General features: G+C 46.4%; 7 protein-coding genes and 3 non-coding genes across 10 annotated transcripts, besides 13 other annotated features; 2 read left to right on the forward strand and 8 right to left on the reverse strand.

Moving 5' to 3' along the window:
* Positions 1-2: 2 nt before the first annotated feature.
* Positions 3-28: a microsatellite.
* Positions 29-56: 28 nt separating this feature from the next.
* Positions 57-97: a microsatellite.
* Positions 98-115: 18 nt separating this feature from the next.
* On the reverse strand, positions 116-2,488 carry TraAM80_03594 (topoisomerase (DNA) II binding protein 1; the record flags this gene model as incomplete). Its single annotated transcript, XM_029380556.1, has 1 exon — positions 116-2,488. The coding sequence occupies one exon, from the start codon at positions 2,486-2,488 to the stop codon at positions 116-118; it is 2,373 nt and encodes a 790-aa protein (XP_029239562.1).
* Positions 2,489-2,779: 291 nt separating this feature from the next.
* TraAM80_03595 (40S ribosomal protein S15a) lies at positions 2,780-3,172 on the reverse strand (the record flags this gene model as incomplete). Its single annotated transcript, XM_029380557.1, has 1 exon — positions 2,780-3,172. The coding sequence occupies one exon, from the start codon at positions 3,170-3,172 to the stop codon at positions 2,780-2,782; it is 393 nt and encodes a 130-aa protein (XP_029239563.1).
* A 247-nt stretch (positions 3,173-3,419) lies between these two features.
* Positions 3,420-4,631, reverse strand: TraAM80_03596 (mitochondrial import receptor subunit; the record flags this gene model as incomplete). Its single annotated transcript, XM_029380558.1, has 1 exon — positions 3,420-4,631. One exon carries the CDS (start codon positions 4,629-4,631, stop codon positions 3,420-3,422), a length of 1,212 nt encoding a protein of 403 aa, XP_029239564.1.
* Positions 4,632-4,701: 70 nt separating this feature from the next.
* Positions 4,702-4,732: a microsatellite.
* A 495-nt stretch (positions 4,733-5,227) lies between these two features.
* Positions 5,228-5,264: a microsatellite.
* Positions 5,265-5,610: 346 nt separating this feature from the next.
* Positions 5,611-5,637: a microsatellite.
* A 435-nt stretch (positions 5,638-6,072) lies between these two features.
* Positions 6,073-6,126: a sequence feature (GA-rich).
* Positions 6,127-6,201: 75 nt separating this feature from the next.
* TraAM80_03597 (uncharacterized protein) lies at positions 6,202-7,905 on the reverse strand (the record flags this gene model as incomplete). The annotated part of the gene is made up of 1 exon (XM_029380559.1): positions 6,202-7,905. The coding sequence occupies one exon, from the start codon at positions 7,903-7,905 to the stop codon at positions 6,202-6,204; it is 1,704 nt and encodes a 567-aa protein (XP_029239565.1).
* A 6-nt stretch (positions 7,906-7,911) lies between these two features.
* Positions 7,912-7,966: a sequence feature (A-rich).
* Positions 7,967-8,107: 141 nt separating this feature from the next.
* Positions 8,108-8,132: a microsatellite.
* Positions 8,133-8,147: 15 nt separating this feature from the next.
* On the reverse strand, positions 8,148-9,587 carry TraAM80_03598 (putative Tob55; the record flags this gene model as incomplete). The annotated part of the gene is made up of 1 exon (XM_029380560.1): positions 8,148-9,587. The coding sequence occupies one exon, from the start codon at positions 9,585-9,587 to the stop codon at positions 8,148-8,150; it is 1,440 nt and encodes a 479-aa protein (XP_029239566.1).
* Positions 9,588-9,627: 40 nt separating this feature from the next.
* Positions 9,628-9,724: a microsatellite.
* A 227-nt stretch (positions 9,725-9,951) lies between these two features.
* Positions 9,952-9,979: a microsatellite.
* Positions 9,980-10,007: 28 nt separating this feature from the next.
* TraAM80_03599 (putative dihydrolipoamide dehydrogenase) lies at positions 10,008-11,531 on the reverse strand (the record flags this gene model as incomplete). The annotated part of the gene is made up of 1 exon (XM_029380561.1): positions 10,008-11,531. The coding sequence occupies one exon, from the start codon at positions 11,529-11,531 to the stop codon at positions 10,008-10,010; it is 1,524 nt and encodes a 507-aa protein (XP_029239567.1).
* Positions 11,532-11,548: 17 nt separating this feature from the next.
* Positions 11,549-11,598: a sequence feature (GA-rich).
* Positions 11,599-11,638: 40 nt separating this feature from the next.
* Positions 11,639-11,659: a microsatellite.
* A 77-nt stretch (positions 11,660-11,736) lies between these two features.
* Positions 11,737-11,753: a microsatellite.
* A 273-nt stretch (positions 11,754-12,026) lies between these two features.
* TraAM80_03600 lies at positions 12,027-12,107 on the forward strand. Its single transcript has one exon. It is a non-coding gene; the product is annotated as a tRNA-Ser (tRNA).
* An 805-nt stretch (positions 12,108-12,912) lies between these two features.
* On the forward strand, positions 12,913-13,299 carry TraAM80_03601 (uncharacterized protein; the record flags this gene model as incomplete). The annotated part of the gene is made up of 1 exon (XM_029380562.1): positions 12,913-13,299. The coding sequence occupies one exon, from the start codon at positions 12,913-12,915 to the stop codon at positions 13,297-13,299; it is 387 nt and encodes a 128-aa protein (XP_029239568.1).
* A 557-nt stretch (positions 13,300-13,856) lies between these two features.
* On the reverse strand, positions 13,857-13,938 carry TraAM80_03602. Its single transcript has one exon. It is a non-coding gene; the product is annotated as a tRNA-Leu (tRNA).
* A 61-nt stretch (positions 13,939-13,999) lies between these two features.
* On the reverse strand, positions 14,000-14,080 carry TraAM80_03603. The gene has a single exon. It is a non-coding gene; the product is annotated as a tRNA-Ser (tRNA).
* Positions 14,081-14,099: the final 19 nt, after the last annotated feature.

The raw sequence follows: 14,099 nt of genomic DNA on the forward strand, positions 1-14,099 counted from the left end.
AGTATATATATATATATATATATATATACCCCTTTTGGTGATGTGATTAACGGGACCAAAAGAAAACAACACCAACAACAACCCACGACCACACACACAGCTCCCATGGGTCAGCTCACGCCACCTTTAACCGCTTGCATACGTGTCCATTGTCACTCTGCAAACGGTACAGTTCAGGCTCCGGCACCTCCACACACAGGCAGTGGGCTATATATTCCAGTTTGTAAACTGGTAGATGTGTGGTGACAGTGTCTAGCTGTGATGGCTCCCACACGTCATCGCCCGAGAGAACGAGATTCAGTTCCCTCACCGCCTCAGCATTGCTCTCCAGCGCGTTCAGCAGCTGGAAAGGAGAGTATGGGCGAACTACGCAACAGCCTCCACTCCGCAGAACATGCGAAAGACTTTCCGTCCGCGACTCCTTTGTACAACAGAGAGCAACACGCCACGAGGCGAATGAGCGCACAGTCCGCTTCCTTTGCAAGCGGCACGCTCTGACAAGTTCCACCACAGAGCTGCGAAGCAATGCAGCCCTGGCAATCTCCGGGCACCACTCATGTGCTTCTTCACTCACAATACGACCCTCACGCAGTGCCTCTTCGAGGAAAGACGGCGCAAGCACCCATTTTCCAGCCGCCACAGTGGATAGAAAAAACTCCGTCCTCGATGGTTTCCCGGTCACATAGTGAGTACACTCCTCCAGTGTCGTTGCGAGGGTACATCCCAGCGCCTGTAGGCGCTCAAGGTTGCCCTCCATGTGTGTCAGAGACTTGGCCAACATAATACAGCAAAGACGTCCCGAGGACCCTCTTGAAGCTACTCCACTCACGTACACAGTGCCTTTTATTGCCGAGGCCCGCTCGGCATCAGCGGTCCTATATCTGCGTAGTAGCACACAGGGCTGCTGTTGTTGTTGTTGCTGTTGCTGCCTCATCACTTTTCTCGGAAGGTCAAATTCAGACCTTTTGTACACAATAACCTGAGACTCAGTCGGCAGCGAGGTGTGGTTGCCGTCAACGCATAGTGATGCCGTTGAAGTGAGGAGGCACGCCCCTGCGCCCGAGTGCCCCTCCGCCCTCTCCTGCAACAGCAACTTTGTCGGCAACGCGGGTTCAGGAGCCACAGTGGGGGGCGTCGTTGGTGCTCTGCCCCGGTCACTGGTTTTCGTCTCCAACCCTTCAATAAACAACGCAAGAGAGTGCGATGACAGCGGCTCGTCCTGTATTTCAGTTGATGAGGAGCACGGTGATAAGGCCCTTCTCCCACCGGTAGAACTATCCACTACGTCGTTGTTGGTTTCCGCGGAGGGAGCGGCGACAGAGGTCGCACGCAGCCTTGTCCTTATCCCTCCAAATGCGGAAATGTGTGGCACCACCAGAGAGAATGGGGCGGGGTCGACCCATCTTCCGACCTCCAGCGAGCGGTGCAGCCACCCCACATACACCAGAAAACACTCCTTCCGCTGCAGCGCATACCGCTGAAAACTCAGTGCAGCAACCTTGGAGGACCGGAGCAGGGGCGACCGCCCCAGCACAAGATGGGTGGTATTGCGCTCACCACTAGTGTCATCGGTCATCCCGCTCAGCACAAAATTCCCCTGAACAAGACAAGGCAATCCCTTTTGTTCCAAACGAGAGCTGATTGACATCCGCTCTTCCTGCGGCACACCTGTAAAGGTAATGATTGGCCTCTGGAGAATGGACACTCTATATGGTGCTACAGCCACGTGTTTGCGTCGTGCAGCACACTCCTCTAGCCAGGCAACTGACACAAACTCCAAATTAGGGCGTGGAGAAAACACCTCCTCCGTTTGGCCCAATACCAACACATGCGTTGTGCGAGGTGTTAGCACCGGTGCATGCCGCACACCGACCTCGTTGAGAAGCGTGCTAATCCGATCTGTCATAAGAAATGTAGGGGAGCAATAAACCACAATTCCTAATGCACCACCACCTCCAAAAGATGGTTGACGTGCAACAGGCAGGAGGCTGCGATGCAACCCCACAGCAGAGCCGTACCGCTCCTTGAATCCATCATATGACACAACTTCGATGCGGTTCTTGATGGCAAAACAAAGTTTCTCATTTCCATCTACATCAGATGTCCCATTTGGCACCACTAACACCGCACAGTTTCGCGTCAAATACGCCGTGTACGTTGCCTGATGTGTTGCGCACATCCGACGCACAAAACCGCGTTCCTCCTTCGACAGTGAGGTGCTGCACAGTTCCAGTCCAAGCAGAGACCGCCCTATCTCAAACTCACTCACTCTATTTTCATCACAACGCCCCAGCCAAACCCAGGCTGATGTGACGCAGGGAATACCGCGTTTCCTTGCCACTCGATACTTGTCGCCGTCGCCTCTCCCTGCGATGAGCACGTTGGTTGCGGTGGTCAGGTCCGCAACGTAGGCCACGCCGCACTGATAGAGAGCTGTCTTTATGCGCTCTAGTTCCCTCCCATAAATGACCGTTGTTGTCACAAGCATCCTCCGCGGTGACGGAGAACAAACAACAACGCCACCGGACGGACGAGACGCTTAAGCGGTCATGAGTCGTTTAACCAAAGAAACAGAGGGTGAAAAAAAGAGCTCAAGTGAAGACAAAAACAAAATGTATTTGCACCTTTTGCAGAAGTATCTGCTGTTGTTTAGCACAAACTGCAGCAACGTTTGTTCCAGTCCAAGCGCAAGCTGGGACGCAACATACGGCATAACAAAATAAATAAAAAGATGTGGCTCACAGAAACAGAAAAAATTAACGGGCAAGAAACACAGCGCTTAGTAGAAGAAACCAAGAACCTTTCCACCAGTGTTGCGGGCACGCGCCTCCTCGTGGTCCATGATGCCAAGCGACGTCGTAAGCACCACGAAGCCAAACTGACGGCTGGGAAGAATGTTCTTCACCCACTTCTCAAAGTCAGGGGCAGTGCAGTCGAAGCGGGGGCAGATGGCACCGCACTTGTTAAGGCGGCCGTTGAGATTCACCACAATTTTACCCGCACGGTGGTCGTCGATAATCTCAAACTCGCCAATGTAGCCGTGCTTCTGCATCACCTGTAAGAACTTCACGACGACCTTGGACGATGGGCGAATAAGAACCTGACGCTTGCCACGGCGCTCCGCGCTCGCAATGCCGCGAAGCGCGTTGGCCAACACGCTCATCATCGTCATTTTCTCTTTTTTTTTTTTTGGTCTGAGCCACTATCGGGCACACGACGCGGTGCAGCCAGAAACCAAAAAACACCAATAAAAAAGAAAATATTATTATAGAAGAGCCAGTGAAAACAAACAAACAGCACCGCCTGCATTCAGTGTGCAGTGAGAAAAGGTGTTTACCGTTACAACGCGCCAGAAAATGAACGGGGCGAAAACAAAAAAGAGGGAGAGGAGAGACGGGAGGACGGACTGGTACTCCGACTCAACAGCATGAGGCGCTCAAAGAAGAGAGGGTTTCATATTGCCCAATGTGTCTGCGCGCGACGACGCGAAGGACATGGGACGCCGCATCAAAGCAAAGGAGTACGTTAGCCTCGGGCAGAGGTGAGAAGAAAAACGAGGCCCCCAGGAATATAAATCCGTCACCAAAAATGTGCTCTAACCACGGCCTTGTGTCCATCGGCGTCTGTGGATCCGCGGAACCTAATAAGAGACACCTCCAGCGAAGAAGATCAGCCAATCGCGACGCCACAACACACTCAGAGTCTGCGTCCGTACATGTATCATAAACTCTTTGTGCCGCAATTATACCATCATACGGTTCAAGCAAAGGCCGTGAACCACGGGCCGCATAGTATGCCGCTTCTGCTGTCAAAACCGCGGCAGGAACACCGTCTTCGGCCCACAGCTGCAACACCTCAGATGGATCCACGCTAGGTAATTTTATCCCCTGCAACGTACAAAGCTCCTCGCCCCCTTCCACGGCTTCGCTACAGATCCACCGGTCATCCACCAAAACGGCTCTGGCCATTGATACAATACGGCGCTCAAGGGACTCCCACGCCACATCTGTGCCAAACTGTTTTACACTGTCTTTAACACAGCGAGCAGCTGCGGCTCGCGCCCCAAGCAAATACAAGGCTGAAGCTTTTCGATAGTATGCCTTGATGTTCGTTGGATCAAGAGAAATCGCCTTTTCTGCGTCTGACAAGGCAGCGTCACCTCTACCAAGTTGAACCATCGCAGCCGCCTTATTCGACCACAGGGTACTTGACGCAGGTTCGCATTGCAGTGCTTCACTGTACCAGCGAAGAGCCTTACGTAAATCACCCCGCCTCATTGCATCATTACCCCGTGCTCTGTATTCCGCGGTCTTCTCTGGTTTCGTCGGGATGCCATCTGAGGTAACCGTTCCTGCCACGGTGGGAAGCGCGTGCTGCAAGAATGGCTGCGAAAGGCCAGCACGAGAGCCCCCCCGCATCCACTTGTTGTACCGTTCCAGCTCCGTTGGAAGAGCGTCCCGGGCTATTAGGTACACCTCTCGTATTAATTTCTCCGTCTCTGCCCGAGTGCGGAACACGCCAGTTTGAGGGTCGACGTCCAACCCAGTGGAAGCATCCACGTAAACTTCTTGGCTTATACGTTCTCCATCCACAGAAACGATCACCATGTGCTTCTCCACGGAGTGCAACATGGCATTTCGTTTTCTTGCGGAAGGGAGAAAACAAAAAGGCAGATCTGTCGTCGTGGTCAACCAGGACAAAAGAGAGAGCGAGAGAGAGAGAGAGAGAGAGAAAAGAGTCAACGCACACACATAGAAACACCACTGCCGCCACCACTACTGCTAGGATCAGCCTCGTCGCACCATATGGAGTGTAAAGTGTATCAACAGTGGTGCCAGTAACGGCCGATGGTGGGTACGGCCCATGATGCACAGAAACAACGACGTGTGTTGTCATCACAAAATGGGTTTTTCCCATGTTTCACGTTAAAGTGATAGCAAAAAGAATTAATTGTTTTGCAAGTAAAGAATATGTGCTTGGGTGAAACCACCTGTTTTCCTTCTCCGTGTGGGAGAAAAAAAAACAAGACAAGCAAAACAGTTTCTTTTTTTTTTGTCGCTCTTGTTGCACACAGCCTTCCCCACTGGATAAGAGATTTATTGTATCGCTCGTGCAACAAGCCAATTCCTCTACACCCTAATCAACAATAACTGGGCTCTCGTTGTACACTCACAGAGCAGCAGCCTTTAAGGCCCGCAACCACCATAGCTTCTCCCTCCGTGTGGAGAGTGATAGTAATAGTGATAGTAGTAGTAGTAGTATAGGGCAAAAAAAAAAAGGTGGGGGGGAGGGGGGGAAGACGCTCGCGCCACCTTACAATGCGGTATCGTTATAAATAGGCATCAAGCAACAAGTAAAAATGCGCGCAGCATCAATAAGACACCCACTCCTTTCTCAAAGCCTCACCTAGGCACATTCCGCCCTACCCCACACACGCGCATCCACAAATTGGAAATTCCTTGAGGGACGCGACGCGGGAGAGAAACAGCGGGCACACCTAAACACTGACATTCGGCCGACAAGACTATAAAATAAAAGTGTTGATGCATTTTGGGAAAAGGGAAAAAAATTACACACGCACAGAGTCAAAAAGACACACAAAAAAAAAACATATATATATATATCTTTATATATATAGGCCCTCTATTTCTCTCTCTTTCCAGTAAGTTATGAAGGGAGGAAAAACACAGATAACTCGAAAAAAAGAAGGCGGGGGGGGGGGGATTACAACAAAAGCAGCCTCACTTCCAAGAAAAGAGACAAAAAAAAGAAGATACCAGCATCACCTAATTAGTGAAACACACCAGAATGCAATGCTGGATTGGCATAGTATACCCCACGCACGCATGCAACCTTCTCTTCTCCAAGCTGTTTCGTGGTGTTGTTGTTATTTGGTGTGCTTATGTTTGTTGTGCATTCTGGCGTCTTGCGGCAACACCACATGTGTAGTACTCCTTAAAACACTCCAGTGCGTGTCGATAAGGAGATGAGCAAGTGCGTGCATAGCCTGCTGATAGAGCCGACCTTCAGCACAAATAATGATAGCAACAGACAAACAAGGTAAGCGTCAGCAAAAAAAAAAAACGCAGGTAATAAGCCAATAATCAAAAAAAAAAAAAAAAAAAATGCATGGGCCACGAAAGCCATCTACTGCTGTTGACAAATAGATAATTTTAGAGATAAGAAAAAAACACACGGCCATTACATGGCACCTCTGCCGCTTCCAAGAAAAAGCAGCACATTGTGATCTGAATTTGTCGCTACCCACGCATCCAACTCACCCCCTTCTAGAAATTTCAAGAAGGAAGAAGCATCACCTTTTGAAAAAGGTTTCTTCTCCAAGAAAAAAGAACCACATGATGCCGAATACCAACGTCGCAACGAGAAGCCGCTCATAAACTGACGAAATGGACTACTGATACTAGTAAATAAAGAATTACCATTGCCACTCACGTCGTCTAATCCCAACACCCCCTTGTTGCACTTTATTTCATGCTGTCGAAATAATCGAGTATACATCTTACCCCGCATAACATAATCATTCACTAAAGATTCAAGTCGAAGTTGAAGTATTCTACACGTTCGTGATACGATTTGCGAAGCAAGCTCTGAGCGAAATAATTCCACAATCTGTGTTACGATATTGGGTGTTGGTGCTCCCGTACAAGAACAATGACGCCTTGCACCTGCAAAGGCGTATACTCTTTCATCATATGCATGAACAGAGACTATGCTGCCTTCAGAACTAACACCTACACAAACAGTATCCATAGCTGAAAGTTCATTTTCAGGTGTATATATATGGTCAAGATGGGATCTCTGACAAAAGCGTTTGCCAAAGCTGATAATTCTATTTTCGTATGGCATTAAGTACTCTTCTGCAAAAACAGTGACGCATCGCAGCTGTCGTGGCAAGATCTGAGACAGCGAAAGTGCCAAATTAGCGCACTGGAAACTATCATCTCCATAAATAAGAATTTGGATTCCACTTAAAAGTGCAGTTAAAAGCATTTCAATCTCCCGAAAACTATTCGTGTGGTTTTGCAGAAATTCCAAAATCCAAACAGAAAGAGGTTTTACCATTAATGTTTCATCTGTGGCTAGTATTCTGCCACTATCTATGGCAAGACAGCCATGTTCCCCGGGGGGGGAGTCCAAATCAAGTTCAACGATATTTACTAGAAAAAGTTCAATCTCAAAGCGTTTTTTCATTTGCTTAATAGACGTAGGCTCCAATATCGAGTCAGCGATCCTTAATGGTTCCACGCCAAAAAAAGCAGGAATGGCACGCTCGAAAAAACAATGAACACGCTTAAAGGCCTTTACTTCAGACTCCGTGTTCTGAGATATCAAGCACATCAATGAACGCATTGAGCGCTTACGCGCTTCCTCACGGTACCTTTCTAAATCAGGAAAGGTGGAATATTCCAAAGTTAAGCGCCTTTTCGTTGCACTTGACCATTCTTCCAAAAGAATATTTAGAAATACGGAAACCAATGGCCATTGACGCACGAGTTCATCACTTTGAGGATGTGTCACTATAATACAAAACCGACGCTTTTCCCCGCGGGCTAAAATGTCTTCCAAGCAAAAGGACATACTAGCAATTCCTCCAGCTAATGGATCCAACATTAAAACTGATTCCTCATCAGAGTCATTTGAAGTAAGTACACGCGCAACAATGGCCTTCATTCGTTCCTTGTATTCTGGACGCAATGGACCACTAATCACACGAGAACTAAGAAGTGTCTTTCCGCAAACAGCAGAGAGACGTAACAACTGAGGTCCAAATATATCCATTTCCTGATAAGCGTAGTATTCTGTTACGCTGATTGCCTTTGCACCCTCGAGAGCATCAAACTCCCCCAATGTCACCATGGGAACACTACAAAATGGTCGCAGCATTGGCTCTAAATAAAACAAAAAGCAAAAAAGACATCAATTGTGTGAAAAATAAATAAATAAAAATTTATTCAGGTAAATTTAAAGGTATATATATCACTCCCCCTCTCCCCTCCAAAAAAAAAAAAAGGTTGAGAATTAACTCGTTGCTAATATTTATTCGCACATTTTTTTTTCACTTTAAATTCACGACGACAAAAAATTAATATATATATATATTATATATACATTCCCTTTTTTCATGTTTACAATGAAAAGGCTGAAGACCACGTTAGTCCAAACTTGACATGATCAAACAGATTTTTATTACCATTTCTCCAAGTGACATTCCAATTTCTATCAATGCCTACAGGAAGTGAAAAGTTTAATTCAAAACGTCCACTGGGCGCAACACCGAACAGTGGAATTCGCGTTACCACCACACCAAACCCAACTGAAGCAGCACAAGAACGAAACCATTTACCAATATCAATGAGTTCTGATTGACATTGTATCATTCTTAAATTACCCACATTTGCAAAGAGATGCATAGAAGCTAATCCATTATGTGGAAACAAGAGAAATGGAAAGTTTATGCTAATTGATGATGCCCATAGTGCATTACCACCCGTTGCAGCAAATCGACCACCTTCATTTTGATTATTGTCAAGAGTCGAAGGTCCCACGCTTTTAAATCCACGAACATGACAGTTTGAAAGAAAAAGTCTGTCATTTAACGGTATTCTAGCCTGTCGATAGGACCATATACCCGCCAATTTAGTATTCCACTGAAGACTACAAAAGGGTCCAAGCGGCCAATATTTTGCTGCTTGTATTTCAGATTTAAAAAAAGTAAATTGACCACCACAAGGCCCACCAGCAAGTTCATTTTTTACACTCAACTGATTTCCCTGAATTGGTAAAGGATACATATTTGCTAAAAAAGGATCCGCATGATACCCTACATTCGATAACGCTAATTCATGTCTCATATATCCCTTAAACGTGGTTGAAAAGTCATTTAAAAGGTCTGAATTTAAATGACCTTTTTCTTTGGAGACCAAAATTCTTCTCTGAAATCCAACTGAAAATTCCGACGCAAATCCCCGTTTTATATTTTTTGTAGTAGCCCGAATTTCCTCTATTCTTTCACAAGTAGCGGGATGATGTACTCTGTTTTCAGTCCGCTTCCCGATGTAATACTCTCCCACTTGTCCCACAAATGGAGCACTGGAAATTAACGAAAAGGATGCAGCATGAGTACGCGAAGTTGGAGGAACATAGTTCCCAGATAAAGTGTACCTTCCTCCAAAAATATTTTCCAAAGAAAGTGTCAACTCGGGAACGACAGTTTCAGTCGTAAAAATGCCAAACGATTTTTTGGGTTTAGCCTCTTCAACGTCTATGTGAACACAAACATCATTAGCTTCCCCATCGTATGTGGGCTCCAAATTAAAGTTTACTGAGTTAAAAAAGCCCATACTCACCCACCTATTTTTCGCCTCAGCCATGTTATTCGTAATTTCAGCAATCGTCTGTGAACGTTTGATAGCCTCAACGTCACGACTAATGACACGCGGGTGAATTTTTTCAATGCCCCTAATGCGTACATGGGTACGTATCGGCAAATCCATGATTTTATCAATGTCACTTTCTGATATTTTTACTTCCTGAGAAAAAACAGATTTATCCTCGTCTCCAGCCATTTTTCCCCGCCTTTTTTTTCCTTGAAGACTTGCCCCCCCAAATAATAATAATTCCAATAGTAATAATAAAAATAATAATCTAAGTCTAGCAATAATAATAATAATAATAATAAGAAAACAATAAAAAATGAAAATAAATTTTGGCACACAATTACGCAATAAAGGAAAATAAATAGTGATAACAGACGGAAAAAAAAACTATATTTTGTGGCACATTTTGACGTTTCACTCACACACTCTCTCTCAGTAAAGGGTAAAGAAGCCAAACCTTCATTTTCTTTTTTACCCTATCACTCTTCAATATACAAATCTTCAATATACAAACAGACCAAAAAAAAAACTTTCCTAAACTCATTATTTCATCCACACACACACACACACACACACACACATTAGCAGATATATATATATATATATATATTAATTTTGATACGCCCTACCGTGATCGAAGTTGAAAGGAGACCACTCCTGAAGAACAAGTTGTGGAAAAACATTCGGTTTTAATACAGAAGTCCCAAGAAGCATATTTACACATTCTTGGAATCCTTGTGAAACAGCTGGATATGCCGTGCGAAGTTCACCCAAGCTATGAAGTGTTTCCTTATTATGAATTGCTAAAGAGGCCAACTCTATAACACTACTTGCATGAGGTCCAATAGCTCGCACTCCGAGAACCTTCATCTCAAGGTCATTTGTAACAATTAACTTAACAAATCCACTAGTATTTCCCATAGCTACAGCTCGCGCCAAAAATTCATAACCATAGCGAGCCATCTTATACGCTATATTTTGTTTACGGCATTGTTGCTCATTCAAGCCAACTGCAGCAACCTCTTGATCCAAAAACATAATCGTCGATAAGTTGTCTAATTTTTGAACAAATTCACCTTCAGGATGAGGAAGATATATATGGTCAATGCAAGTGCGACCCTCTAACTCCCCAACATTCACAAGAGCAACTCTAGTAGCTACATCTCCACAAGCATAAATATGCTTGTGAGGTGGCACGCGATTAAATTGATCCCTCACAAGTTTGCCTTGTTTAAGTTCCACCCCAATCGTTTCCAACCCTAAATCACTCAAATGGGGCTCTCTTCCAATAGAAACCAAAGCACTATCCACAACGTGGGTAGCCAATGATTTGTCTATTACATTTCTCAGCGTATAATGGAATTTCCCATTTTCCACTTTATTACTCTCCAAAGCTGAATGATGATGAATGTTCACCCCTTTACTTTCAAGTAATTTTTGAACAAATTCCGCCACATCATCATCCTCCATGGGTAAAATACGATTGCTTTTTTCAATGACATTCACTTTTGTCATGCCAAAGTTGGCAAATATAGATGCAAACTCGCAGCCAATCACACCTGCTCCAATAATAACAATACTTTTTGGAAAAGCTTTCTGCATAATATCATCTGAGGTAAAAACAACCTGACCATCCGCAATCACAGAGGCATGCTTCCGTGGCTTAGCTCCACAGGCAATAACAAAATAATCCGCCTCCACCAACTCTGTACCTCCAGAAGAAAGTTGAATGCCTACGCAATAAGGGGAAACAAATGCGCCACGGCCATTGATAACATCAATGTCAACAATCCTTAGTTGATGAAGTATTTGGTTATATCGAAACTCGGCGGCATTTTTAATGGCTTCCTGTGCATTTGAGGCATCAATAGTGGGAAGAGGTTTAAGGGGCTTCATAAAACGATGCGCTGTTTGACCAGTCATTAATCGGACAAATTTGGCCATTTCCCATAAAGTTTTGGACTGTAGTGCACCATTCCAAAGATCCGCTCCTCCAATTCGGTCTGCCTCAATAATACATGCCTTTTTATTATAATCCACCGCACGCAAGGCCGTCGCAACACCTGCAGGCCCACCACCAATCACACACACATCAACTTTTTTTACCCACCGAAAAAAACTGCGGCGCATCATTATTGCTGTTGCTACGCAAAAAAAAAAAAATGAAAAAAACAACAACGATGGCAAAATCAAAAAAAAATATACCCATGCCCCAATGAGGAGCAAAACCGGAGTAAACAATATATATATATATATATATAAGGGGTCCTTTCCTTCGCTCCCAATGAAGCGGCGTTTAAATGAAGCAACAACAATGAAAACGACGAACAAAAAAAAAACACACACACACACACAAAAAGACGCTGGCCCGGCGTTCTTGCACCCGGCGCCATTCCGCCAGCCCCCCTTATTGACGCTCGGCTTTCACGGAATCTTGGAACGCATTGTTCTCCCATATGGAAACCTTTTCAACCCCATGCTGGCCAAGGAGCCTCACGCTTATATCGTTTATTATTTTATCATTTCTTTTTCTCACGCAGCCACGTTATTCTCGGTGCCTTGGGTGCTGTATTTTTTTTATTATCTCAAAAATCCATAGCTTTTTATGGCTTGGCAAACGCAATCGAAGTCACCATACCCAAGTGGTTAAGGGGACCGACTAGAAATCGGTTGCGATCTCGCGCGCAGGTTCGAACCCTGCTGGTGACGACTTTTTCCCACGTTTTTTGTATATACACAACACCTCCTTTGTTTAGGCGAAAAAGAATAAAACAAAACGAAGCGAGCTCGCAAAAGGGCGGCGCCCACTGTTGATATGCTACGCACGCGGAGCGTGGGCAGCCTACGCTCAGACTTTGATTGCGATTGCGAGGTTGCGTGGCACGCTTTGCGTCTTGCAGCGACCTCTTCAGCCTGGTGGCAAAGCAAAAACCTGAAACACCCAGTGGCCCGCCACCGAGACGCAAGGAAGCGGCCAGATCGGGAAGGAAAAGGAAGGCCGGCTGCCGCGGGAACCTTCCGTGGGCCTGGGAAAGGCGACGTGGCTGGCTTGAGGCCGCGCCTGCAGGTAGGGCAAAAAAGTGGGGCCTTGTGTTTCTGCACGTGAGGAATGCAGGTGTGTTTTTTTTTTTTTTACTGAGTATCCGGAAAGAGAGCGAAACAAGTAGTGAACGGAAGAAAATGTGTTGTTGTTTTTTGCCGAATACCCAAACCCGCTAGTGCTTATTTTTATTATTTGGGATATTGTTAGCATTTTTTTTTCTTTTTTGCGATTTATTATTATTGTTTTAAGTTTACTGCTTTTTTGCCCTTGGTGCTTACTCCTCTTTCGTCTGCCGTTACATTTTGATGCTGCGGATTTACTTTTTTCCCCACCTGGGTGGTCGCCCTTTTTATTTATTTATTTGCGGGCGCAGCACCTTTGAGGCTATTAAAGCGCTGGCGCTTTTGCTTTGGCACGAGGGCGAACATTTCAGATTCGAATACTCTCACCGGATCCGTTTCCTCCTACAAGATGCCGTGGGAGCGGCGAGGCAGTAATGCGCGTTTGCCGCAACACATTCCACCGCGCTGGAGTTCCTGCCTGAAGCCGATGCCAAACAAAGCAAACTGCAAAACCTACGCCACCCCCCCCCCCACCAAAGCCCATCTGACCAGCACGCATCACCTCGATTGTTGCCGGCTGAGGGCAAACCAGGGTTTGGGGAACCGAGCAGGCTGCAAAGGAACCGAGCCAGTGGCGGACCAAAGTGAAGCTCGGGCACCTCCAATACCCCCAAAGCCAAATTTCACACGCCGGGCCGCAAGGAACGCACAGCAGAATAAAATGTGCCCCAGCGCCTCCTCACCCACGCCGCTGCGAAACCACAGCGCCTCTCCCCACCATGTGCTATCCTTGTAAAATCCGTCGGCATCAATGTCCGGCGTTCGCTCAGCGACAAGGATGGAGAAGCAGTGCAGATGCCGCGCCTCTCGCCGAGGATCCCCTTTAAAAAGGTTCCTCAGCCACCCCTTCCGGGTCAACACAAATTAGTTCGACAAAGTGGCGGGACCGGGAGCAGTGGAACTCATCCAAACGGGATTTGCACCGTGCGCTTCGGAAGCGCATCGCGTGAAAAGGCCGGGGGCCTTTGGCGGGGGTAAAAAAAAAAAAAAAACGAAGCTCGTCTCCTGTGCCCCCCGCGCGGCTGCAAAAGAGCATCCCGCAGAGGAAAAAAACCTGGACGATCTAACTAATGGGGACCGGCTCGAAGATCGCCATGTTGCGAGTAACATCAGCCACGCGCGGCGAATCCTGGTCTTGTGATTCTTTAAATCGTTTATGCACGCGCCGTCCGCTGGCTACTTTGATTGTTAACGTGGTGCGTTTGCGTTGATATCATTATTATTATTATCTTACGGCCTTTGCGGGCGAGGCCCACCTCCGGCCGCCAGAGGGAGAAGGAGGAGAGAAAAAGGTGACAAGAGTGGGGTTCGAACCCACGCCTACGAATAGAAGAGAACTTGAGTCTCCCGCCTTAGACCACTCGGCCATCTTGCCATGCAGACACGCAGGGGAGAACCATTTCAAAGAAAGCGAAACATGCTTGAAGGGAAAAAGTCGTCACCAGCAGGATTCGAACCTGCGCGCGAGATCGCAACTGATTTCGAGTCAGTCCCCGTAACCACTTGGGTATGGTGACTCCGACTGTGACAGGCAAA

This window comes from Trypanosoma rangeli, assembly GCF_003719475.1.
Source record: "Trypanosoma rangeli strain AM80 chromosome Unknown Tra_15.4_contig_00095, whole genome shotgun sequence".
Lineage (NCBI taxonomy): Eukaryota > Euglenozoa > Kinetoplastea > Trypanosomatida > Trypanosomatidae > Trypanosoma > Trypanosoma rangeli.